Source organism: Phyllopteryx taeniolatus, chromosome 14 (genome assembly GCF_024500385.1).
Source record: "Phyllopteryx taeniolatus isolate TA_2022b chromosome 14, UOR_Ptae_1.2, whole genome shotgun sequence".
Lineage (NCBI taxonomy): Eukaryota > Metazoa > Chordata > Actinopteri > Syngnathiformes > Syngnathidae > Phyllopteryx > Phyllopteryx taeniolatus.
This window is the reverse complement of record NC_084515.1, coordinates 16,343,074-16,369,953: the sequence shown is the minus strand read 5'-3', so window position 1 is coordinate 16,369,953 and position 26,880 is coordinate 16,343,074. Positions and strand designations below refer to the sequence as shown.

General features: G+C 42.0%; 1 protein-coding gene and 1 long non-coding RNA gene across 7 annotated transcripts in view; one reads left to right on the top strand and one right to left on the bottom strand.

The window, feature by feature from the left end:
* The window catches only part of LOC133489054 (uncharacterized), a 26,748-nt gene extending 16,065 nt beyond the window's left edge, over positions 1–10,683 (top strand). The window contains exon 5 of one of the 2 annotated variants that reach the window (XR_009791802.1): positions 10,542–10,683. This is a non-coding gene — a long non-coding RNA (uncharacterized LOC133489054). Of the gene's footprint in view, positions 1–9,942; positions 10,074–10,541 lie in introns of those variants that run through there. The other variant, XR_009791801.1, reaches the window with a different exon arrangement.
* On the bottom strand, positions 5,725–26,880 carry mylk4a (myosin light chain kinase family, member 4a). Of its 5 annotated transcripts, XM_061797727.1 has the most exons (15): positions 16,660–17,441; positions 12,934–13,071; positions 12,664–12,748; positions 11,776–12,145; positions 10,451–10,827; positions 9,964–10,069; positions 9,429–9,522; positions 9,033–9,142; positions 8,363–8,504; positions 8,217–8,287; positions 8,005–8,133; positions 7,484–7,636; positions 7,331–7,409; positions 7,096–7,150; positions 6,562–6,700 (listed from the first exon to the last, which is right to left on the bottom strand). In XM_061797727.1, exons 1-14 carry the CDS (start codon positions 17,119–17,121, stop codon positions 7,097–7,099), a joined length of 2,370 nt encoding a protein of 789 aa, XP_061653711.1. In that variant the 5' UTR covers positions 17,122–17,441; the 3' UTR covers positions 6,562–6,700; position 7,096. The 5 variants fall into 5 exon arrangements, with proteins under 5 accessions (XP_061653712.1, XP_061653709.1, XP_061653713.1 ...); XM_061797728.1 differs by lacking the exons at positions 7,096–7,150; positions 16,660–17,441 and adding an exon at positions 26,706–26,880 and having other exon boundaries at positions 5,725–6,700; XM_061797725.1 differs by lacking the exon at positions 7,096–7,150 and having other exon boundaries at positions 5,725–6,700.

Below are 26,880 nucleotides of genomic sequence, written 5' to 3'. Positions count from 1 at the left end.
GGTGGAGGATGGGTTCGTCCGTCTGGCCGGAGAGCTCCAAAATGACGGGATCTTGACAAGATCGTTCAAGTCGTGTTTGAACAAAGCAATGGATGTAAAAGGGTGACGTGCGCACACGCGCACACGCGCGCAGCGGCAGCCGTGACGGATGGCGTCTCTCTCAGACGCTCAGCGGGGCCGGCAGACTGAACAGAGACCCCGTGCGGGCGTCGGGGTGAGTCTGAGGGACGAGTAAATAGAAACCCCATGGAAAAAGCGCCGGCAGCGTGGGAGCGCCCGACCGGCGGCGAGGGTTGGACTCGGAGATGAGAGCGGATGACCCGAACGCCCCGCGGGGCGAGTCAGCGCATCATCTGCTTCACTTTTTATTACATGGACATTAGACCGCTCGCCTTTAACTTGTATACCAAAACACATGACCTTTTGGACAGCTGTACAAATATGAATGTCGTAAACACTCTCCAAAATACAGAAATTCTCACTTTACAAAGAAAATAATGCATTGTAACGCGGTCGTAATCGAGTGCTTGTAGTCGACACGATGGCATTTAGAGCTGTTTCTCATAGTTTGCCGCGCTTCTGTAGTCAAACCAACGAACAGACACAAGGCAGCCAACCTTTTTGTGCTAACTTGACCTTGAGTCCAAATGGCCTGCTAAACTCCAAGTCTTGTGAGTCGCTAAGGATCCTTGAACAATTAGCATGAAATATATCATATTGCATATACCGTATTCAATTATCTAGCATATTTATCATGAAAGGGTGGAACAAATGATGACAAATATTATGGGAACCGGAATGCAAAACATGTTGGAGATTTTGGGAGCTTGTACGCCAGCTTATATTCAAAGTTACATTTAAAACGTAACAGTATATTTTAATTGAGATCCAATCCAAAAACGGTATCAAACTTAACACAAATATGAATGTTCTTATTAGATTATTTGTTGTTTCTAAAAATAACTTTCATGGAGGTGAAAGAAGGACCCAAAATGCCAGAAACCTCTTGTTCAGGCGCCATCCATTTGTAGTGAAGGGGTGTAGACCTAACCCTAACCCTAACCCCTAACCCCAAACCCCAAACCCTGCTCTGGCGGTTAATCACTTATTTTAAATTTGACAAGTGATTTAGGCCCGCTTCATCACGTACCGTAGCACCCCAGGTGGTCATGGCGATGAAAGCCGTAATGTGCATTTGCATGAGACAGAACCAAAACTAAGTGATTTGAACCAGAGTGTGAATGTTATTTGGAATGTAATTCTTGATGCCATGTGGACGTCTGTTGATGGGAGAACGTTTATTATGAAAAGACTCTTGGGGCGATAAATTGCATAATATGGCTCCTTCCAATTGTGCAGGTGTGCCTAATGTTATGGCCGGCGAGTGCACATTTGCTTGTTGTCATGTCAGCGTGTGACGACACCGGTCCCTCGGTTAACCCAATCCCAACCCTCGAATCAGAACCACCTGCCCGTCAGCAGGTCCTCGCTGGTTTTGCGGACCTTCTTGTAGCGAGCGAGCGAACACTCCTTGTTTGGACTAACGTCGGGGTCCGCTCCGGGGATCTTACATGAAACGTGGAATCTCACCCTTCCCATACCCTCCGAAAACTCCTCCTGGCCCCGTCTCCTCCCTTCTCCAGCGGGGGGCTCCGTATTTTTTAATTAGGTACAGGAAACTCTTGTTACAAAGGACACTTTCTTGGTGGATCTGCAGGGGGAGGCTGTGAGAACTTCTCGTCTCCGAGTGGCCTCTCCGGTGTGTGGGTGGTACAGCTCGTACCACCTGTAGATTTGGCTCAATGCTGATTTTATTTTCTTTTTTTTTTCACTTTCCCCAAAGCCAAGATGGTTGACTGCAGCGTCAACGTGTCTCTTTTCACATCGTAATATAATTTTATACAGCTGGATCAAGATTTCCACATCACCATGTTTTTTCCCCTTTTCCAGCGCTAGGATCTTTTTTTTTTTTTTTTTGCTCCGGTGGTCTCTAACTGACAGGAACTCAAGCCCTATTTGTTATCTTTAGGCCCAATAAGTCCATCTGGTTTTAGTTTGGCTCTTGGAGATCGCCCCTGGAGATGTGGATGGAGGGGACGGCGAGGCGGTGGAGGGGCAGTGCTTTCTCTCACTCTCGCTTTTCCTCTCGCTCCTCCCAAATTGAATTTCTCACCGTTGTGACCCGGGTCTCGAACCGGGGAGTCCGCGAAAAGCTTGAAGCTGGCTTTGGAAAAGAATATTTGGAAGAAATCACTATCACCTGTTTTGTCAGGCAAAGTTCTTTATATTCTAAAAAAAAAATGGAGCAAACATATCATCCATCCATCCATCCATTTTCTGAGCCGCTTCTCCTCACGCAAACATATCATGAACATGTTATTCAGTGAACCCCTGCTATATCATGGTCCATCGTCCATTTCTTTACGTTTTGCCCGAAAACACCACCCATAAAGAATACCAAATTTGAGCAAGTTCAGCTTCAAACTGTCCTATTGTCAATTTGTAGTTATGCGCATTAGTGCAGCATACACAAGAAGTCCGCGAGCCTGTTTTCCGGGTTTGGTCACGTGACATTCCGCATATGGATATACAGTGGAGCCTCGATAAAACGGACCACAATATAACGGATATGGGATCAAACAGACGGCACGGTGGCCGACTGGTTAGAGCGTCTGCCTCACAGTTCTGAGGACCCGGGTTCAATCCCCGGCCCCGCCTGTGTGGAGTTTGCATGTTCTCCCCGTGCCTGCGTGGGTTTTCTCCGGGCACTCCGGTTTCCTCCCACATCCCAAAAACATGCATTAATTGGAGACTCTAAATTTTCCCGTAGGCATGACTGTGAGTGCGAATGGTTGTTGGTTTGTATGTGCCCTGCGATTGGCTGGCAACCAGTTCAGGGTGTACCCCGCCTCCTGCCCGATGACAGCTGGGATAGGCTCCAGCACGCCCGCGACCCGCGTGAGGAGAAGCGCGACAGAAAATGGATGGATGGATGGGATCAAACAGACTGTCGGGACTGAACAATGTGTCCAAAAATAGTTTCCATTGGTCACTTAAAATGTCATTGACAAAGTTCGTTAGTTCCAGAATTGTCCGCTGTTGTTTACTGGCGCTGTGGCGCAATGCAGGCAGAGAATGGGACTGACCTATTTCCAGGTCACAGATATACAATAATACTAGATCCTCCCAGGCCTATGCGGCGTCCAGCTTGTATATGGGGCATTGACGTGGCCCCCATGTGACAATATATATTGCCTATTATAAATAGAGCAGAGAAAGAGCGGCATGGATACGGCGTTACGGAGTACAAAAGTCTTTGGAGTCTGTAACATGCTATTTTTAGGACATTTTTTTTTTTTTTGTCAAGCTGTTCACCTTCGGCAACGGATTTGGAACTAGGAAGCACTCTAATTCCTCGCGGCTCATGAAAGTGACTCGCCTACGACGAGTACTGTACGTCAACAATGTCACCGGGACCAAGCATACCGTCGTGCTAAGTTTGGATAAAATGTGAAATTTTCAAACATTTTCAAGCTTTTTTATTTGTTTATTTTTTTGTGTTTGAATGTCACAGACAATCAGCTATATCAGACAACCCCCGGGCCCTATTAGTCCTTTCTATTGACGTTCCACTGTACATTGATATACATATTATTCGCAGAGCAGAGAGAATATACAGTATGTCTGTAATTATTGTTGTATGCTGTTTGTATGTGTTGCTGCTTTGTTAAAGTAGCAGTTAGTGAATGTTTAGAATTACCGTAACGGCTATGCTAACTTCCGTTAGCCCAACTACGGCTTTTTGCATTTTATGTTAGCATTAAGCTCGTGGACTTTCATTAGAGGGAATTATATGGTTTGGGTGAAGATTTTCGGTATTTAAATACACAATGTTTGATTCTCTTGTTTTATGTGTCAGTTTCACAGTAAGCTTCAACTGGGAGTGAGAAATACACAAGCAAGCGCACTTTGCCTTCATGTGTCATACACCTTGTTTCACCCCAGTTAACAGGCAGACATAAAAAAAAGTTTCATCACCATCCAAAGTAAACAGCAGGATTCAAACATTAAAGCCACACTGCTACTCCACATTACGTTCAATTTGTGTGTCCAGAACTTTTTTGTTGTTGCTGCTGTTGCATGAATTCCTCCTTCTCTCTGGGGTGTATTTAATTCTTTGACGACATACAAACTCCTGCGCGTAATCTGAGCCGTGATCTGTTCAAACATGAAGCACATAAACACTTCCTTATAGGCCGGAGATGAAAGCGCATATGACTAACTCCTGGAGACTAATAAGGAGCATCTGAGGGAGCTTGTTGTGTATGTGTGTATGCATGTCCGTGTGTGTGTGTGTGTGTGTGCGTGTGCGTGAGCGTGATACAATTTGTTCACCTGAGCAAATAAACGGTGAGTGTGTGGAACGGTGATGGTTTAGAAAGAAGGCTTTGACTGAGATACAGTATACAGTATACAGCCTAGGAAGAAAAAAAAAAGTTCGAAAGGAGACTTTTTTTTTTTTTTTTTTTTTGCCGAGGTCACAGGAAGGGTAGGAAATGCGAGAGTTTGGTGAGGTGAATGTGACGATTTCAAGCTACATTGCCACAAAGTATACAGTATGTTTGATGCAGCCGTGTCCTGTCAAAAAAAAAAAAAAAAAAGGACACTGAGGTCTTATTTTACGCTGGCTACAACATTAGTCAGGGATTGCTGCACACTCAATGGCGGAGAACCATGAGAAATGTATATTTATTTGTGCAGAAATAGCAGAAAAGCATGTGAATGTCCCAGACAATGCATGAAAAAAAACACAAATTTCATTGGACACTTTCCCAGCAACCAAAAACAGATTTCTATAGAAAAGCACTCTTTTAGCTTCACAAGAAAATACTCACTGGGCAGAATATTAGGTACACCTGCAGAGCTGTATCAGATATTCTTCCTATACATTCGTTTTCTGAAACGGTCTTACATTTGTCTTACCTCATGTTTAACATTTCTTATTCAATAATTAATATTTTTATCTTATTTTGTAAATGGGCCAGTTTGACCCCGCCTGGTGGGAATTGGTGGGTGGTTGCAAAATTAAAACCATTAAAATATTTGTAACAAAAAGAAAATGGCAAAAGGTCATATTTTTATGATAGAATATCAATCTGACCCACACCACAGCAGGAGTGGTATGCCATGTATGAGGGATGGCAGGACCAAAAATAATGTAAACATTTAATAAAAAGAAAATGACTAAGGCCATTAGATGTTTTATCCTAACACACATTTACAAAAAAAAAAAAAAAAGCTATCATAAGGTCAATTTTACCTACAACATAAGGCAGCATTAATATATTGCACCATGTATGAGAGTTAGGGTGGAGGGCATTTTCAAAATTCTAACTATATAAATATATATATATATATATATATATATATATATATATATATATATATGCAAATTAAGGTCAGCATTTGTTTTTACTAAAAATTGTGTTTTTTAAATGGTCAAACCCACCCTCCCCCCCCACCAAAAAAAAAAGAGGGTGTGATGGGTATTGGTAAGTCAAAAAGAATATGAAAACAATCAAACAATAACTAATGGCCAGTAGATTGTATTTTTTTTAAGCAATTTGTTTCCAACCACAATAAACATATTGTTAAAGTAAACAATCCCAAGTTCTTTTTTGTAAAAGGAACTTTTGGAGTCAAGCTGAAAATTAACCACTCAGATTGAAGACAATGTATCAGTTTAATGGGTGTATGCACTCAACAAAAACAAGAAAAAAAAAACATGCCAAATCGCGTGAGAGTAACCTATTCAACAATCCAAACATACATTATGACATTTAAAGTCACTTATTAGGCAACAGTAGGTAGGTAGTGTGTTCTTTCAGTTATACAGTGAACCTTCACAGAAGGCGACTCCATCACGTGGCGCCGGCGAAAAATAAGCTTCTAACGGCAAAGTGGAACCAAGGTGGCTTGACAGTGCAGGCATACAGTACCGTTTTTTAGTAGATTTAAAAAAACACATTGAACAAAATGCACTGACACAGAATGAAAGCTGATAAGACATATTTTTCTTGTAAAGTAGAAACAGACCAGTGAAACCTACAGAAGCTTCTCAACTAAATTATTATTATTCATATATAAATACCATTATAAAGTGCGCAAACACCAACAACATAACACCACATGGAACTGATATAGTTCTTATTTGTCAAAAAAAAAAAAAAAAAAGGTACCTACAGTATATGCTGTCGGGGACAATGTTACAAAAGACATGAGCTGAATCATGTTGCAGCTGTCATGGAGGAACACGGAACACGGAACACGTGCTTACGCCTTAAGTGAGGTTGAACACCAGCAGAACGATGTGCAGTCTACATTCAAAGCAATGCTGACACACCAAGTGAGGCTCACATACACGTTAACGCATGTTCAATCCAGCTAGATAATGATTTTAATCAGGGATGTTTGGGTAGATTACAGTCAAAAGTGTGTTTATCTTATGAATCCCAACTAAACCAAATGGTTTTAACCTTTTGCATGTCAAACAGACAAAAGATAGATAGCACACGGCGCTACGAGCCACACTTTCACTGATTTCGACGGTGGTGACATGACGCTCGTGCCAGGGGGGGTCAGGAGGCTTGGTCCGGAGTGGCCACACCACAGCTGCGAGCCATCGTGCCACACTGGCGCCCTGACAAGGAAACATTTGTCACATACAATCACCATGACAATTCCCATTGTATGTACAGTATGCTTTGGAAAAGTGTAGTGCTGTTTATAAATGTATTGCTGTCCGTTTGTTTTTTTGGTGTTTTCATTTTTGTTCTGAAAAAACAAATACTATACAATGCTGCTGACTATTCTCTCGCTGCTGTTCATTCACTTGTACAGTAACAGCACAGAATTGACGTACTGACGTCCAGTTATCTGTCTAATCTTGCGTCATGCTTCCCTCTAGTGGTTAGCCTACGAACATTTCTCTGAGGAGTTTGCATACAAATAATTCAGACTTGGCATAGCGGTTAGCACGTGCGCCCGACAGTGAAGTGATACAGGGTCCGAATCTTGAATGGCGAACGATATTACCTCAACTGTCTGTTGAGGGCACACATGATGACCGGCGAGATCGGCACATGGTTTTCTGTGAAGAGAGACCAAAAAAAAGGCTCCTTCTTGTATCAGATATCAATACACTGTTAACTTTACAACATACGTTCGTCCCAATTGAGTTCTTTGGGGTTGTGTTCGATCGCACATAAACCATCCAATGAAGTTACGCTATGATTCTAGTTGACTGCAGCATTAGGACTGTGTACGCTACCTTGGTATTAAGTTTGTGATGAAGACTAGCGTCAGACAGCCAAGCATGTCTCAGTGCCTCGGACGCTCCCATCCTCCAACTGAAGGAAGATTGTTTTACAAATCAATCGTTGTTCAGGAGGAGAAATAAATGCCGCACAATGTGATGGGGTACCTTTTATTGACAACCAGGAGTCTGGTGATGAAGTCTTTGGCCTCTTCAGACGTGTCCACAAACTCTTGCTCTTCGAAGTTCCACTGGCAGGCCAAGATGTTGTTGAGCGTCTCGTTGTCGTCGTCGCCCAGGAAAGGACAGAGGCCGCTCAGACTGAGCGGGGAAAGAGAGACATGCGTGCGTGTTTATGTTATTCTGACGTAGCATTACATCTGTCAGCTTACATTGGGAGGGGCGGCTATGGCTAAATTAGCCAATGGTGTTACAAGTCTCCAATGAAAACAATGATTTGATGATGATTTTTGAAGTCACGAGAAACAATTGGAAAAGTCACTTCTAGAAACAGAACCGCCCAGCCCCAAAACTGAGTGATTTCCACCAGGGTGTGACAAGTGGGAATTAAGGTGTACTAGGATTCTTTTTCCTTTCCTTGTTTGGACCACAGAACATCAGAGACCTTTTAATACTCTTAAATTGTGTGTGTGCGTGTGCGGGGTTCCTTTTATGTGTGGCCTACTTACAGCATGTAGGTGATGACGCCAAGGCTCCACATGTCTGTATTAAATGACACAAAGTCGTAGTTGATCACTTCAGGGGCCAGAAACTCCGGAGTACCGAAATTGACGCGTAGCTTCTCCCTGGGTTTGTATCTATTGGGGCAGAGAATCCTACCATTCAACTTAAAAGAAAAGGTGCACGACCAACATTACACAAGCAGAAGGTGAACACTTACATTCTAGCCAGGCCAAAGTCGATGATCTTGATTTTATTAGTGACTCTGCTTACGCAAAGGATGTTTTCCGGCTGCAGTTTAAAATCCACCACAGAGTTGAATGTCATAAATACCGGAAGAAAGATTTGGGGGAGTATTCACGTTACCTTTAAGTCCAAATGGAGGATGTACATTTTGTGCATGTGCTGCAGGCCCTCACAGATCTGCCTGATGAACACCACGGCGTCCAGCTCCATTAACGTGTAGTTTTCGTCGATGATCCTGTCAAACAGCTCGCCCCCTCCGACACTGGCGAAACCAAACGGTGCGTAAAGCATCTCAGCATCAAAGGAATAAACTTGTAGGCAAAATCAGGGAAGTACGAATTAACTCAACCCTGGATAATTACAAGACTTTTTTTTTTTTTTTTACATCAGCAGCTAAAAACCTTCCTCCAAAATCCACTTGTTTCATGGATCAGTAGTGAGACCTGTTGGAGGCATGTCCGCTGATGTGTCATCCATCAATCTATCTATCACCCATCTATCAATAAATCTATCATCCATCCATCCACCCATCAATCATCCATCTATCCGTCCATCCATCTATCCAGCTTTCCATCTCCAGTATCTAGTAACAGTCCATAATCTATTTTCTATTGCTTCTTTCTGTTTTGTCTGATCATGATGCATGTCAGGTACATTTTGAACACCCACTTGAGTTACCAAATGTGATGCCCGCAAAGTTCTGGAGAGCAGCACCAAAAACCAGAGGATTAAAGCTAATCTGTATTATCTTCAATGGAGAATATCTTAGCGAAAAGTAATGGCGGCGTACTATTCAAGCACGAGGATGATGTCATTCCTGGACTCGTAAGCGGCGTACAGTTGGATCAGGTTGGCGTGGTCCAGATTGTTCATGACCTGGATCTCGTTCTTCACCGCCTCCTGGTAACGAAACAAGACAGGCGTCAGGAAGAAGCGGGACAACGTCAGCTGTTCTCAGCTACGGTGATGCCGCACAATGCATCATCATCCTCGTCATCGTCACAGGTCAAATATTTCGCACCTCGATGATTAAGATCCCTCCGGTGTCTCCTGTTATACCAGTGTGTGCTAAAAAATGTAAATGAGCCTTTCGCTTTTTATATTGCGCACTCGAGTAGACGTCTGCGTATCAAGTAGGACTCATCCATCATGGCGGTGATGCGAATGAGGGGCCGGGGGGGTATACCTTTTCTTTCTGGGACCTGGCCTTGATGACCTTGGCCGCCAACGTCAGACCAGATGAGTTTTCAACACATTTGTGCACTTGGCCAAAACGACCCCTTCGGAGAAAGAGAAGACAGAAGCAAATCACATCTATGCAGCCGCCTCCATTTCGCTCACCGGGCAACGACATCTGGATCGGTTTCTCGCGTGGTGCTTCAAAGAAATGATCTGCGTGCAAACAAACAAGTCTAATCTGTTTTTTTTTCATTACATCGGCGCTCGCTGGTGCCTCTGCTTTGAAGATGCGGATTAACACTTGGTGATTAGCAAGCAGCTGGCACCAGAGATACAGTTTCACATACCGCTCAGTCCGGCAGTAAAAATAGACGCCAAGACTCTGGAGTTATGAAGCAGATAAGGCGGGGGGGGGGTGCAGGTTATACAAGGCCTCGTCAGTCACAGACAGGGGATGTAGGAACCCCTACACTGACCAATAAACATGCCATCGTCCTTCTTTTTGTTTTCAATTCATAAAGGACTTGAAGAGCGTCTCTCACCCGCCTAGGACCTCCTGCCAGTTGATGGTGTAGAAGTTGCTGATCTGGTTGGGCTTGGCAGACACGACGCGGTGATCGAACGGCGCTGCCGGCGGTGGAGTCGTGTCTAAAGTAGGGTGAAGACAGAATCCGTGCTCAGAAGTCAGGCCACCACATTCCGTCTCCATCGATTGCCATTGTGCATTAGCTTAGCATTTTTGTATTTTTGTTTGCCCTGGTTCCCTGCTCATTTCAGGAATCAGTTAAAAACAAATAATATCAGTCACTTACAAACTCAATGGTCAGTGTCCTCCATACTTGTGATGTGATCATCGCTGTCATTTTATTGTACCCCAGCCTCGCAAAAAATGAAACTTGGAACCGATAACATCTACTTATAGTAAGACTGGATTATGAATAAGGTGCTTTTCTGGGGTCAGCGTGAGGCTGCAGAGGTGCGCCCACGATGCGTGTGAGCGAGAGTGCACGACAAATAATTGCCACTTACCGATCAAGTATTGTTTTACATCCCCGGGTTCTTGTTGTTCCTTAGTCTCGGCTTTGATTTTCTTCCTCTCTTGCGCCAACCTCTCTCTCAGGTCAAACTGGAACTCAACCCCATCCGCCCGGAAGACGGCCCAGTCCTCCTCCTCCTCCTCCTCCTCCTCCTGCTCCTGCTCCTGCTCCTGCTCCGGCTCGTCCTCCTTATTCTGCTCCTTATTCTCCTCCTGCTCCTGGTGCTCTTCCTCCTCAACCTCCAGGACGTTGGTGTATTCTTCCACCCCCACAACTTCTTCGGTCTCAAAGGAGCCGGTGGCGACGCAGAGCTCCGTCGTAGGGTCCGTCTCGGTTTTGGAAGGTGGGCAAGTGGCCTCACAGTCGTCACTAAGGGAACAGCATCAATGTTTTTCGGATATACAGTACATGAAGTTATGGATACATACTGTATGACAGAAGGACTAAATTAGAGATAATTTTCTGTGCTTTATAAATTCAATGTATTATTATATGTATTATTATTATATAAATACTAATATCATATATTTTTTGCATTATACATTTCTAAAATAATTTCAAATCTTATAATTAAACTGATTATATTTTCTGTTTAATGTTGTTGTATTTACTTTTTTTTTTATCAATTATTGCTTTGCTTTATTTTAAATTTACAGTTACAGTTTATAAGTGCTGAAATATCGTGTTAATATTGTGGTAATACTAAAATAAATTTACAGTGAACCGCCACTGCGGCAGAAATCTTCCAGACCCACCACCAATAGGTAAAATAATCTACTTATAAAACAAATAAAATAAATAATACATGAAATAACTTTAAAAGAAAATACTGTCATAATCGTAACATACTGTGTTACATATTGCTACAGTATTGCATCACCTATTATATTGTATAAAACATTTTTAAAAAATCTCCAAATGCAGCCAACAATGTGGCTAGAATTGCAAATCAGTATCGATAATAATGACTAGTAAAGATTCATTAAAGAACTGTAGAGAGAGAGCGATGTCCCTGAAAATTAATAGGGGTTTGGCATTATCACTTTAATCACGTCTTAAAACACATCTCTTCCTTATGACCTCCGACACCCACTGACTCATTTACAGTATCAATGAATTTCCATGACTTTTATTCCCATTGATTGTATTGCTCATTTGACAATATGTTCGACATTTGTCTTGAATTTGATTTGTCCACCCACCGTTGTGTTTTATGTGAACCTCTCTATCGACGGTGTTCCGTATTTATTGCCGTGGAGCCCTTTGGTGCACTGCGCTTGCTTTGAAAGTGCTTCGCAAATACTGAAGCCACTATACCTTGCATCTGTTTGTTCGTTTTGATTGTCCGACTCGGAGGATTCTTCTTCCACCTCTATCTCCACCTCTTCTTCCTCCTCCTCATATTCCTCTTCGACCTCCTCCTCAACTACTTCCCGCACATGAAGCACCTCCTCGGTAACGTCCACATCTTCGTCAGCCACCTTTTCCTCATCGCCTTCAGCGCCAAGCCCCTCCTCTTGGGAGCTTCGGGAATCTTCCCGCAGGCCGCTGTCAGAGTCGGGGTCGGGAACGTCGGCTTCCGGATTCAAAAACACGGCGCTAAGCTGCTGAGCTGACTTCTCTGCATTCTCCCTGTTGAGTTTCTGCACCTCTTCTCGAAGCAGCTCCTGCTTCTTCAATGAGATAGCTACGAAAAGTTCCAAGGAGAATAAGTATTACATTGAGCGTCCCGTATAAGAACGCAGAAGCTCAAGGAAAAATAAAGAAAAATATATCTTTTTTTTTAATGACAAGATGATAACTTCAGCCTCTAGATTTTGAATTCTTACAGGCAGGGGTGACGTAACAGGGCCCCAAATCCCTGGCAACACCGCTGCCTACAGGAGTAATTTCCTAAAATATATTCAAATGTATTCAATTATAAATGTATTGTTTGATTTGGAATGTGCCTTAAATAAGGTAAAAAAAAATTTTTTTAAAATAGCATGCAATTTAAGCGCGCACGTGGGAAAATGGCAGGTTCAGTTCAACATATAACCAAAAATCAGAAATATATTTAGATTCTATTCTAGGGATTTAAAATCCGTAATCAAGCCATCTCAACAGGTGAAATACAATTATCCAAGGAATAATAATAGATTGATATTTGACATTTAGATTTTAGGTATCAAGTGGTACGAACGACTCCTATTACTATGTAATTACCTGGTGTGTCTGGGGGCTTCATCGTCTTTTGGGCTGTGGGCGTCAAACAGGTCTTCTCTGCACCATCTTTACTGTGGTCCTGGAACTGTGAAGTAAAAGTCATTCAAAATCACAGACGCTCTCAAAAGTACAGCAGAACACATTTCATTTCATCCGCAAAATTCCACTGATTTTACTACTAACGTTACAGTGTAAAAATAAGGAACGAGAAAAGTGCAAATTTATAAATAATACAGAGGCACAGCTCTTAATGAGCGTCAGTAGACCTACGAGGCTTCCACATTTGCGAGCGGCGAGGAAATGCTTTGGTCCGTGGAACTTTGTCCTGTGAGATGACGGTAGCGTAGCTGGCTCGCAAACAGCGGCTATCTCTGCATTCCCCTTTTGGGCTTTGTTAGAGGTAGTTTTCTAGTAAAAAGACAAGATGGTAGCGCTTAGTAGGGTTACGACGATACACGATCGCATCGCGTCGCATACGAATAAAGGCAGATGAGTGGCACAACACACACAAAGCAGGACAAACGAGTCAGAATTTCAATAAGAACAGAAATTGCTTGAAGTTCGGACGATCAACCAGCGTAGATAAAAACTTCCTTTCCTACGGTGACGATATAACAGAAATTTGCAAGTTGGAACTTTCAGTAAATATGTGTATGACAATTACTTCCAGGCTAGACTAATAATAATAAATAATAAAACACTTTGAGGAAAAACAATAAGCACTGCAATAACTGAGTGCGCCTTCTCTGAGACCGTGACAAACCGAAGACTTTTAGAGAAGCATTGTGTGTTTGGAGTGCAGTAAGTATTGCTTGATTTTCTGGGGTAAATTATCATGACCCTGCTGACGGTAGTACTCAACTTGCTTCCAGGGCTCCAGGAACCTGGCCTGATCCCAGTAGCTTGAAACATATCTGACTGGGACGTTTTAGTTTCAGGAACTACACGTACCAAGAGCAAAAAGTTCCTGAAACTTTAGGATGACTACTCAGTGCTATTAGCTGATGGCACGACTGGATTTGGATTTTTCTTGCCTTTAACCGTCTAATTCTGGTGGGAAAATAGAACATTTGGCAATCAAATATTTGGACCCAGTTAACTACATTTGGGGGCAGCAGTACAGTCCCTGTACTTGCGTGGGTTTTCGACAGGTAGTTTAGCTTCCTCCCACAATTCAAAAACACGCATTTTAGGATCATGAAGACAATTGTCCATAGGTGTGAATGTAAATGCGTATGCTCGTTTGTTGGGATGTGCCGTGTGATTGCCTGGCATGATTGTACCCCGCCTGTGGCCCAAAGTCAGCTGGGATAAGTTCCAGCTCTTCCGCGACCGTCACGAGTACAAGCACTATAGAAAATGGACAATTACGTTTTGTTATTTCAAAGGGTTTACGTTGGTCTGATCCAGTTCAACTCCTGTGTCAAATTACATTTCTATAATGTATAGCAGTTAACATTTCTTTATCGCAGGGTCAACGCTTGACGCCAACAAATATTTTGGACACGTATGAATGGTTGAATCTTCCCGTAGTGAATGACAACACCAGGTAAACCTGATGACGTTAGAGACAAGACAATGGAAACGCATGGAGGATTATTGTTGCAAACAAATAAGCAACAATTCCCTTTGTTTTCAAGTTCCACTCACGCACGCGCTGATCGCTACGACAGCATGCCTGTGATTATTCGAGGCAGACGGATCGGCGGCAGAAGGCCAGTGAATTTATAGCTTATCGCTCGTTGCACTCAGTCACAGAATGCAACACGTCGGAGTCCAACCTTGAATGGAAAATATTACAAGTGACCGTAGGCTTCGGTCCAAACGCCACAGCTGAGGAAACTCACTAAACACCGGGCGCTCAGGTTAACATGGAAAAAACTGTCTTGAACCCACTGTGGGGGTCTCACATTTGCTGGCGTGAGGTAAACAGCACACGGGGGATATTTCCGGTGCCGTGTCTCCCCGGTGACAGCGACACTTGCTGCAGATCAAATCACTGATTGAGAGAAGCGAGGAGAAACAAATTCCTCGACAGAAATTTCGGAACGTCACACCTGTAGTGGTAGACAAGGACGGAATCTAAGAGGTCTGACGACAAGAGAAATTCCCTGAAGCGTGTGTCAAGTCCTTTTGCTCGTAACCCTGGATTCATTATGTGCATTCAATTAGCATGAGGTTGATGTTATGTTCATTCTTCATGACACTGCGTTGCACGGTGACATAAAACATGTTTTAAGTAGGTGACAACCTTATCGTTGATGCTCGTTTCTTGGTTACACAAGTCATGATAGGCATGCACTGATAATACATTTCAGAGTGCCAATGAATGCCACCACTCCTGATGCCAAAAAAACACTTAGAGACCTTCCGATGAGGTTGATAATTGGCAGCAACTGAAGGGAAAAGAGCAGGCTTTTAAGGGAACTTGATTATGTGCATTGGCCTAAAATCTAGTTTGTGGCGAGGTGGGGCATGAGACGAGGAAAATCTCTTGCATATAAACTATTCACTTGTTTTGAATCATAGGAATTCCTGGATCGCTTGCAAATGCTTTTGAACTCCTTAACCAATTTGTAGATGTAAGGGACGCCTACAAACGCGACAGGGGAACAAAATCACCATGTGTGTTCTGACTGCTGTGCGGCGTACTCGAGATGCCCAACACAGCAAACCACACATAACGATATCTCCATTGACAATCGCAAGTCTCCTCCCCACAACCTGATTTCTGTTGTAGTACAAACAAAAACTGAGCCGTGAGAGGCAGTATGATGCAACGATGCATGGTGATCGGAACTATTGAACAGGTTAAACATTTACGATTATCTGACCAGTTTGGGGAAGAAAAGTCAACGCACCACAAGATAATCGCTCAGGATAATATTTTAGAGACATCTTCATAATTGGGCTTTTGATTCCTTTTATTGCAGTCGGAATGTGTGTGTCCCACTTACGTAAGAGTCACGATACTCTGGCAAATCCTTGACGTCATTGCCGAAGCATTGCATCTGTCCACTGACTAATCCTTCTCATGGCAGATGTCCAATATTTTAAAAATGTTGTTGTTGTTCGGACTTCCCGAAACCATCTTAAGTGTGCCACACTTTTTGTTCTTTGCTGGAATTTGCATTGATTTGATTGTGTGAAAATGGCAACATCTGAGTGTGGTTCAATGTGGACGGGGGTCCTCGGTGTATGGCCAGAGTTCAGTTCTTAAATTTCCTGATATCACCCAAAGGTTGTCCGTAGGAACACACATATCAATAACCTTTGTAAATGCATTAGTAAAGTCAGAATTATACAACGGAATTTTTCCCAAAGAAGAAATATGAACCAAAGAAAAGAGCTCAGAATGCGCCAATCCAAATTATGTGCAGTGGCCTCGGCAAAGATTCGCACTCTACTGAATGCCATCGAAGTTCATTGCGCGATGACGAAGTATGCAAAGTACTTTGGCACTCTTATCAGATGCATTTTTACAACGCGGAAGTTTGAAACAGTGAGCAACACCCACTGTTACCAAAATTAGAGATTGCAGCGCTTTATCAAGGAACAACTGAGACACAATGACTGTCAAAAGTGTGCCAAAGGGAGAACAAGAGCATTTCTGACTCATCACACTCCACTGACACCAGACTCCCAATGTGTCCAAGGGATTTGAGCCCTTTAAGACCACAAACTACTGTGCCCCTTATCCAAAAACAGAATTTCTAAAGAGGCCACTCGCGTTTCACCACTGGCACCAAGCCGTCACACGTGCCCGGCTTGGAGTCGCGCTGGCTCGTCTCACGCCAGTCGGGCCAAGCCATGCTAAGGGTGTGCACATGCATATAAGCCCTGCGAATGTATCTCACAAGCCAGGTCGCGTGTAAAATAGTGTTGCTGCTGTGATCCATTTCACATCTTAGCAAAATCACCCAAAGATGTCAGAAGTAATGGTAAGACTGGAATGGTGAGCAACATTTGAGACTGTGTTGTTTCAGTATTCCTCACCTTCTCCGGCTTTTTAATTGTGTCTGATGATTTCCTCTTTGGGACTTGCTTTCCTTTGTTACCCTTGCTCGCGGTAGGACCTTTGAACATGAGCTCCATAACTCTGGAGCTCTTGACCGTCTCCCCGATGAAGCTGATCACCTGCTGCATGCTGAGGACCAGTTTCTCCATTCCCTCCAACTTCTGAGCGTGAATCTCTGAGCGCTGGTGGACCGCCGACATGATGGTGCTCATTTCCTGGTATATCTCCTTGACGTCTTGTCCCTGCGACTGACCGTTCTCCTTTTCATCCTTTTCAATACCACTGGACTTGGCATCCAAACGAAAAAGGACCTTCTCTTGAAGGTTGATAAGCTTGTCCATCTTGCCACTCAATGAATCAATCCGATTTTGGATGAGGTCAAAACTGCTGTGGTCGCCCACCCGCTGGCCTAGCACCATTGTCTTCATAGACGAACTCATGGCTCTTCCAGTGAAAAATCACGTCAAGACACCAACTCTAGACAATAGCGAGAAGGGTAACGTCCGTGAAACAGACGGAAAGACTTTTGTTACAATCGGAGCCAGCTCTACCCTTCAGTGCTCCCGTCAAGTGTGCGTTGTCAATTAATACTCCGGTAAAAAAGGTTTAAGGATGAAAAATGATCAGTCACAAGTAATCACGACTGCGGAAGATCAGTAAAGAACCTAAAAATAACTTGCAGTAAACCATCCAGTAAACCTAGAGGTCTCTCGTGCAATATTCCTGGTGCCTGCTCCTGTCCACACTATTGGGTTTGCAGTGAGCCAGCGGACCTAAATGTAAATGGTCAGATTGCGTCAGCATGGGTCAAGTGTTTGGGGAGGGGGCTTGGCACTGCTCGAGCTATGAGACATTTGAGAGCGTTTAAGTGCTAAGCCCACCAGCATCACTCGCCGGCCCAGTGTCAAAATGGTCACTGCACACACTACTTGAGTGGCACAGGGGGGATGCTAAAGCTTGCTCGCTAATGAAAGGGCAGAGACAACAAGTGAGGATTAGATAGCCCTGTTTCTAACCACTGAATACAAACGCCAGAGCATATTAAATGCAAGTTGTCCAGCACTTTTGTCACACTAGGAACCTATTGTATTCAGTGTTACAAGGTAGTTTTATTTACGGAATATATATATGTTGAAGATCATCAAACAAATGTAAATATCAGGCAAAGATTTGTAATTAGTTGTCATGCTATCAACGTAACAAGAAAGCTACCATGACATTAACTTCTTAGTTTTGTAGAAACTTAGCTCGCCAGTTAGCATGTTAGTTATACCAGAAACCTAGCTCACTAGTTAGCATGATACTAAGGTTGTTCATTAGTTATACTGGCAACTTTATTAGTTAGCCATTTAGCTTTTTAATATGTTAGTTGTCATTTACTCATTAAATGAGTTAGTTAGCATGTCAACAACCTATTAGTAAGTTTATTAGTCTAGCAAATGAGTTAGCACGTTAGCAAGTTAGCTTGTTATATCATCGTAACAGCAACTTCACTAGCTAGTAGGGTAACAAGTTTGTTAGTGATCATATTAGCAATGGCGTTACTTAGCAAGTGAGTTTGTTAGTATTGTATAATTACTAGTTAGTTATGGAAATTGAGCGTCTTAGTTATCATGCCAGCAGATTAGTTGGCATCTTAGCTAGTCAGTTAGTTCAATGGTACAATCCACTCCAGAATCAATCAGAATCTGTCCTGTTTGAAACAGAATTTAACTGGTCTAAGAGTCTAACAATTGCATCATCTGCCACTAAAACAGTAACACGAGCAGGAATTGTTTGCTAACACCGATATTGTGAAGTCAAGTATGTTAAGTGGAGAAAAAAAACAGATATTAATAAACAAAAATATCAACTTGAAGAGGGATGAGCGCCACCTACAGTCTAGCAGCAGGCATCCATACATGGGCCTACTGTACGGTTTCCTTCATACACATGTTTACAACTAAGGACGATGCAAGTAGTCAGATTTATTCCGTTCTTCAAGTTACCTTGAGTAAACAGTGTATATAATTACTCCATGTTCCAAACGAAGAGCCATGTTGCAATTCCAACACTATCGGGAGGAATGTCTAAAGGGGCCCTTGATTCCATCCATCTTTAGGGGACATACAGTACAGTTAAGATGATTGGCCTGGCTGCTGAAAAAAGAGATGGCTGACACGAATGATTAATCATCAGCCAGCTCACTGACAGACACGTCCACTGATAACCAGCATGGAAGAGCTAATTTTAACTGTACACTCGCAATATGAATGTAATCCACATTCCCTCTCAAACACAATGTATGCCGGTGTATCCAAACAGACTCAGCACACAAGGTAGAAACTGATATTAACGTCATGAAGAAAAAACTCGCCGACATTCTGCAGACGCCATAGTCGAGGTGACTCAAATCATCGGACATTCTAAATCCCAGTGGAGCACAGCGGCAACGTGGCCGCGATGACACTTGACAATGTCGGAGGCGCGCACTGCAAACTGAGCCAGAGTGACCTCGGCCAAATTTGCCACACTGCTGTCGTCCAAGCCAAGAACGGAGCTCACGGTGCAGCGAGCCATGACCGAGGGCTTTGCAGACCCAGCAGTATGACACTTGACTCTTATTAAATGAATGACAAAGGTAGCCTATGCTTATTTGAAAAAGCGTCAGGAAAGAACACGCACTTCTGACGCGACGGAAACAGATGGGAGAGAAAGCTGAGATCCGTCACGCCGGCCGGGACGTTGACGCTCACACCTGGCCTGGGTTGCCAATAGATGACAGACGGCGAGGTCATTTGCTGCATGTCGGGTCAATTGAAGAGACATGGAACTTGTGTTGTGCATGGAACAAGCTGGAGTCCCTTACATGTATGAAATGATGATAAAGTGTATCTATTGAAAAGAAATCTGCCTTTGCAATATCGACTCAGAGGCTATCCTTCTTGATAAAGTTTAGTAAGTATTACCAACCGTTGTGCTGCGGTACCAGTGTTGCCAGTTACCTTGAAAAAGTAACTTAGTATCTTTACTGATTACTTGATTTGAAAATAACTAAACTAGATTACAAGTAATTTTTTCAGTTACTTTCAGGAGCTGCCAAGTGCCAGGAATATTACTTATCCACAGTACAAAAAGAGCATTACCATTACTTGGTAATATACACCAAACAGGTTACAGAATGACGTCATCAACATGAACCAATAACTGAAATATTAGTGTACAACCCCAATTCCAATGAAGTTGGGATGTTGTGTTAAACAGAAATAAAAACAGAATACAATGATTTGCAAATCATGTTCAACCTATATTTAATTGAATGCACTACAAAGACAAGATATTTAATGTTCAAACTGATAGAAAATGATTGTTTTTAGCCAATAATCATTAACTTAATATGTCCATAATATCATCAAAAGGTTCGGAGAATCTGGAGAAATCACTGCATGTAAGCGGAAAGGCTGAAAACCAACATTGAATGCCCGTGACCTTCGATCCCTCAGGCGGCACCACATGGGCTCAGGAACACTTCAGAAAACCAATGTCAGTAAATAGTTTGGCGCTACAGCCGTAAGTGCAACTTCAAACTCTACTATGCAAAGCAAAAGCCATTTATCAACAACACCCAGAAACACCGCTTGCTTCTCTGGGCCCGAGCTCATCTAAGATGGACTGATGCAAAGTGGAAAAGTGTTCTGTGGTTCGACGAGTCCACATTTCAAATTGTGGACGTCGTGTCCTCCGGGCCAAAAAGGAAAAGAACCATCCAGACTGCTATGGACGCAAAGTTCAAAAGCCAGCATCTGTGATGGTATGGGGCTGTGTTAGTGCCAATGGCATGGGTAACTTACACATCTGTGAAGGCACCATTAACGCTGAAAGGTATATACAGGTTTTGGAGAAACATATGCTGCCATCCAAGCAACGTCTTTTTCATGGAAGCCACTACTTTTTTTCAGCAAGACAATGCCAAACCACACTGTGCACGTGTTACAACAGCATGGTGTCGTAGTAAAAGAGTGTGGGTACTAGACTTGGCCTGCCTGCAGTCCAGACCTGTCTCCCATTGAAAATGTGTGGCGCAATATGAAGCGTAAAATACGACAACAGAGACGCCGGCCTGTTGAACAGCTGAAGCTTTACATCAAGCAAGAATGGGAAATAATTCCACCTACAAAGCTTCAACAATTAGTGTCCTCAGTTCCCAAACGTTTATTGAATATTGTTCAAAGAAAAGGTGTAACACAGTGGAAAACATGACCCTGTGTCAGCTTTTTTGGAACGTGTTGCAGACATCAAATTCTAAGTTAATGATTATTTGCTAAAAACAATCAATTTGATCAGTTTGAACATTAAAGATCTTGTCTTTGTAGTGTATTATATTAAATATAGGTACTCTGTTTTTATTTATGTTTAACACAACGTCCCAACTTCATTGGAATTGGGTTGTTGTTGAAGCCACAAACTGTCCAATTCCACTTAATTGGTCCAAATATTATCTACTAAAAACAATGCATCTTTGCCCATCTATCTGTGGCAGTGACATATAGTGACATGCATAACAATTAAATGCTGTTCCACTACATGGTAAAACTAACCTATATATTCACCTTTTGCCATTCATACAACAGAATAGCTTGGTGATCAACAAAACTGGGCCATATTTCATACTGAATGAGTAGATTTTTAAGTAAACTGAGACAGGGTTAACAATGTGTATTGGATTTTAAAATATTACTTGAATGGAGTTATAAAAAAAAAATCTAATTAACTTAGTCACAAGGTGCGTTATCCAGTTATCCAATATAAACGCCGCCCTCAACTAAACACCTCCCTTTTGCCCATCAGGAAGAAAGAGTAGTAACTGTAATTATCTGTTCACACACTCTTATTGTTCAGTTAAATATTGAGCGGTTGACGAGGGATTAGCCAATCTAACTGTACAGTTTTTAGGATTGCGCTTCGAATCTCGGTTGAAGCCGTCCTTTGTGGAGCTTGCATGTTCTCCCTGTGCTTGTGTGTCTGGGTTTTTTTCTTTGTTTTTTATTTTTGCGGGTACTCCGGATTTCTCCATATTCCAAAAGCAATGCATGACTTGAAATTGTCCGTAGGTGTGGATGTGAATATAAATGGTTGTCTCTATGCGCCCTGCGATTGGCTGGTGACCAGTTCAGGCTGTACCAAAGTCAGCTGGGATAGGCTCCAGTTTAGCGTGACCCTGATGAAAACAAATGCTGTAAAAAAAAAAATAATAATTTAAATGGATGAATGGATGCCGAGCGCATTTGAACTCTGTTGCTAACCAAAACATCAGCACTGAATCACATAAGCAGTCTTTTTGTGTGTATGGAGTGTTACTGCGTGTTATTTGAAAGTTTCTTAAACTTATGGTCGCCTATTCTGCGCGTGTGCTTCATGATTTACTGTATCTGTAATTATATTTTTGCTTTTGTTTTAAACTCCACTTTGACATGCATTGTAATGGACCCACTAATAACTTTTGGATTGTGTCAAATGTTTGCACAAAATGCCCCTCAGCGGTTGTTTAAATATGCCCCCAGTCACTATTTGTAGCGATGGGCTAAGAACGTTAGTTTTTGACTTAACATTGTCGCAGAGGTATTCATTGAACCAAGTTAATTTTTGTGGTTGTACAGCAGTCTGCAGTGGTGAAAAATATTTTGGATATTTGAGTTACTTCTTTTAGCCATAAAGAGAGGGGGGTGCCCAGCAGGGGATATAAACACACTTTTGACAAATATATAGTATGTGTCACTCACTCACTCACAGTGAAACCAGTACCAAAGAAAATAACAGTTATCCTGAATGTCTTTTAAGCATTCCCTCATCCGACCGAGTCTGTGTGCACACACGCGCGCACACCCAAGCAACCTCAAGGCGTAGTGTGGCAGCTGTTCAATTAGCTGGTGTGCAATTAAATGATCTTTAGCTATTGTGACTGCAAAATGTCTTACGTTCTGTTTGGAGACACTTGTCCATCGAATAAATGCTAGACTGTACAAACAACGCTTTTGCGCACGTGACCGCCAAGGTGCAACTGGACATATCATGTGTAAATTGTACATCTTTGCTGCAAAGTCATTTTCACTTTCTGGTCAGTGTAAATAATAATAATAATAATAATAATACAAAAAATAAAAAATAAAAGGATAGAAAAAATATATATTAGCAAATATATATTTCTATTTAAATGTTGCCGTTTTTGCTATTTCTCACTGTGCTAATTTTTAATTCCTGGTTGGATTGATTCTCAAAAATATAAACTAGGATATCTAAAGTCTCCATGTGATCTCGGGGGACTTTAGTAGGAAGTGATACAAAAGCGCTGGCCATGAGCGCAAAACACCCACTCACAGAAAAATGGAAACTGTCAAAGAGATGTAGTACATAACGTTTGTTGTATACAACTGAATTTTTTTTGTCATTATGAAAAAATATATATATATTTATACTTTGTTTCTATCCACCAGCTAATCATTACAATATTTTTCGATTCATTATTTCAAAAATATACAGTAGCATTTTTTTCTTTTGTTTCTTTCTTTACATGTATTTTAAAACGGTGTCTATGTCAAGCTGCATTTGATGCTTTTATTCCAATATCCTTGCTTATTGACTTCATCTTACTGAGACTTTCATATTTCTAGTAGAGTATTTCATCTGCTTTATTTTGTTAGCCTCTTTTATTTTGGATTTGCGTTGGTTCTTATTGTTCCTTTATTGCAAGCCTCTGTCAGTTTGCCATCGATGATGCTGTTTCCTTTTACTTCAGGAAATGCTTGTGTCTCTATGTTTGTCGACAGCATTTACTGTGCAAAGTGTTTTGCAATTTACAGTATTTGAACTAGTTATCTGATCGATTGCATTTGCAGCGCTATTGTAACTCGCGGGGAAATCTCCTTTTTCGGTATTTGGTGATCTGCCTGAGCCCCTGCTATCAGGCTGTTTGGCAAGGGGTCTCTATGTGATCAGTTAAAAATGGAGCATGGCCTCCTGGTCAAAGAACAAAATGTCCCGGGAGGCGAAGGGCCACTGATCTGCGTGGCTTCTCTCCAGTCAGCCTCGCTCTGCTCGCTCTGCCTGCCAGCCTTGGCTCGACTTTACCTCGGAAACTCGTGCACTTAAATGTGTGTGCGGCAGCCATGAAACTTAATTCCCCCACGCTAATGTCTCCCCACTGTTCTTTTGCTATCATCCTGTGTGTTTTCTCAGCATGCAAACATATTTTTTTACATTTCAAAACAGCTACATCGACAAGATGGATTTATTCCCATTCGTGCTTCAAAGCCTTTTGGAGCGATGTACATAGGCGCCTCGAGATACGAATGACCTGACTTTCCGTAGTTTTCCGAGATACGAGCCATCAGTATCTATACAGATGCAGCCGTCAGCCGCCAGCTTTGTTGCTTTGACTTACAAGCTTAAATTTAAGATACAAGCGCTGCACGGCGGAAAGTGACTCAACTTGCTTCACCAGTGGCAGAGGTTTGGCCAATATAATTACTAAGAATTCTGCAAAAAACACCTCTTTATTTCTAATTCTCAGCTGAGAATTACTGTGAGACTAAACATACGGTAAACCAAAGACTTACATGTTGTGTATTTAAAGCAACCGCAACCTGTTTCCTAACATATGCTAACATATAATGGGAAACACAACTCGAGCTAATTAGCATCGATGTGGCAGTGTTGTTATCCTTTTAACAGCTATCTGAACACAAATGTTGCCGAACCAAATAAGAATATGCACAGGCATATATTCTTCATTCTTTGCAAAGAACGTGTCGTTATTGCTTGACAATAGGAATTGTTACCAGCTGCGAAAGCAACACACGCCTATGCACATTTTGGGGGGGAACTCAAATCATCTGTAAGCCATTTATTTTATGACGAGTTACAAATGATAAAGTGTTTTGGAGGATAACTTGTGCCTGCAATCTGTGGCGCTACCAAGATTAGCCAGCTAACCTAAGGAGGCTAGCTCTTGCTTGCTGCGTTTAGCTTTTGAATGATAACTATGATCCAGCATGTGCAACAAATGTTTCTCTCTTTCAAATATGATAAACATTGATGTTCGTCTTACACTTGCTTTTGAAGTCAAGCGCTCTTGTGGAGGACGAGGCCGTGCCGCCGCGCTTATCGTTCCATCATTACGGTATCCGTACGCTCGAGGATGCTACACGAGACATTTCGGGTCAATGACAGAATGCGGGAGGTCGCATGGGAAGAGCTTTGTCACATAGTGATGGATCTGCTGTGCTAAATGTCATTGTAGAGCTCCTAAATGTCAAAGGAGCAATGGAAACAAGAGAACGGCGGCTTGTCTCTGAGATGGCACACTCTTAAGGCTTTAACGAGAACTGCTGAATGAGCGCGTTTAATGCGCCGTTTAAAATCTATTTCAACTATTTTACAGTCAAAGAACCTGTTTCGAGTAATCTGTGTAAAAGAGTGTCTTCAATCGCAGCGCGTTGGACCAGCACCAGCAGTGTGAATCACTAGATGGCAGTAAACGCATGTCGTAAACTCAAAACTCTGTACCGTACAATGCCTGACACGCCGCACTCGCTCGTAAACGCCAGTGGCCTAGTTTGCTCACGTTTAACTCCTCCAGCTGCTGTGCACAGAATGACCAGGCAGGTTAAACACTTGCACACAAGCGTTTGCACTGATGAAGGCTGGAATGAGCGCCCACCATTTCAGAGCAAACTTTCTGTTACCTTCAAATTTCGATATCACGTTGCTTCCTTTTTTTAAAAAAAAAAAAAACCTTACTTAAGTTGTTGTTGTTGTTGTTGTTTTAAAATAACAAATAACTTTGCCTAATGTACTTAAGACAACTAAGTAAAATAAACTAACATTGATATATTTTTCAGTCTGTCCTGTCCACATTGTTGTACACAACATCAGTGTTCTTTTGACCTGAGCAATATAAACTTTCAGAAAACAATTACAAACTTTTTTTTTTTTTTTTTTTTTTTAAATCCAAGTTTGAGTTTACTGTTTTTGTTTTTTTTTACCTTTTGTGACACTGATACTTTTCTTTTACCTCTGTTTTGTTGACCCAAACACATTTTAACATGTATTGCACAAAAATGGACTTCTGTATTTAAGGCATCACGGTATTCAAACACTATTCAGTGATGGCACAATTGAGGCTGTTTGGCGCCTTGCTCAAGGGCTCGCTTATGACGCGAGATGTCGCGGCTTCAAATCTCATACACACGCTGTACTTATAGGGCAGTGGAAACGTGAGGCAGATATGCTAAACGGCGATGCCCACATTGAGTATATTAAGTTGAAAGTCTAATCAATATTTTATGATAAACATAAGAAGCAATCAAATGAATTTACCATGTCATACAATACCGTATTTGCGTACTATGAATTCCTCTCAGAAAATGCAATAAGAACTGGTTTTGGGGGGGGAAGGGTTTCGTTTATGAGTGTAAAAAGAAAAAAGTGTCAATGTGTCAGAAAAATAAACTTTCAGGGAAAAACAACTTCCCCTATATTGATGAAAATTCCCGATCCAATTGCAAGACTCGTCATGAAATGTTCGATATTTCGCAAGATGCTGACATTGTAGCACAATTATGACAGAAGGCAAGAGGCGTTTGCATAAAACATTGTACCATTTGCCAGAGGGTTAACCCTCATTTTATGTTCTTGGCCAAATTAGATTTTAAAGTATTAGGTAAATTTGAAAAAATCTAATCAAATTGGAAAAAAATCATTATATATATATATATATATATATTATACTGGCCTCATTATTGTAATATCGATTTCATAATTTTGGAATTAGCATTTTTGGTTAATTCATTTTATGACTTTCCATGCCGGTCAGACTGACTCATTAACAAACATAACTGGACGGTTAACAATAATTGAATACTATAGGTGAAAACCAAGCTTGTTCTGGGCGTAAAAACAACAACAACAGCTTTTTCCCGTCTTTCCTGCCAAGTATCTCTGTAACATCACTCCACATAAATCTTTGTAAGATGCATGTGTTTACTACCTGTGTGTCGTGCGGGGATGCTCTTTGACTTCTCCTGAAGCAGAGTAAATCCCAAAGCCTGTACCAGATGTAGGCTGCAAGCACACACATGCTGCTGATCAACCAAACATCCCAAGTGCTGGCAAAGTCCCTCACTGCTTTAACTAGACCCCACATGTTCTTTCCTCCTCTATAG

Coding starts and splice junctions, on each gene's coding strand:
- mylk4a (XM_061797725.1), bottom strand. CDS start 17,121: ATGAGTTCGTCTATGAAGACAATGGTGCTAGGCCAGCGGGTGGGCGAC. Junction 12,749..12,933: donor CTCGCAAATGTGGAAGCCTC/GTAGGTCTACTG, acceptor TTTACTTCACAG/TTCCAGGACCACAGTAAAGA. Junction 9,143..9,428: donor CCAGGTCCCAGAAAGAAAAG/GTATACCCCCCC, acceptor TTTCGTTACCAG/GAGGCGGTGAAGAACGAGAT.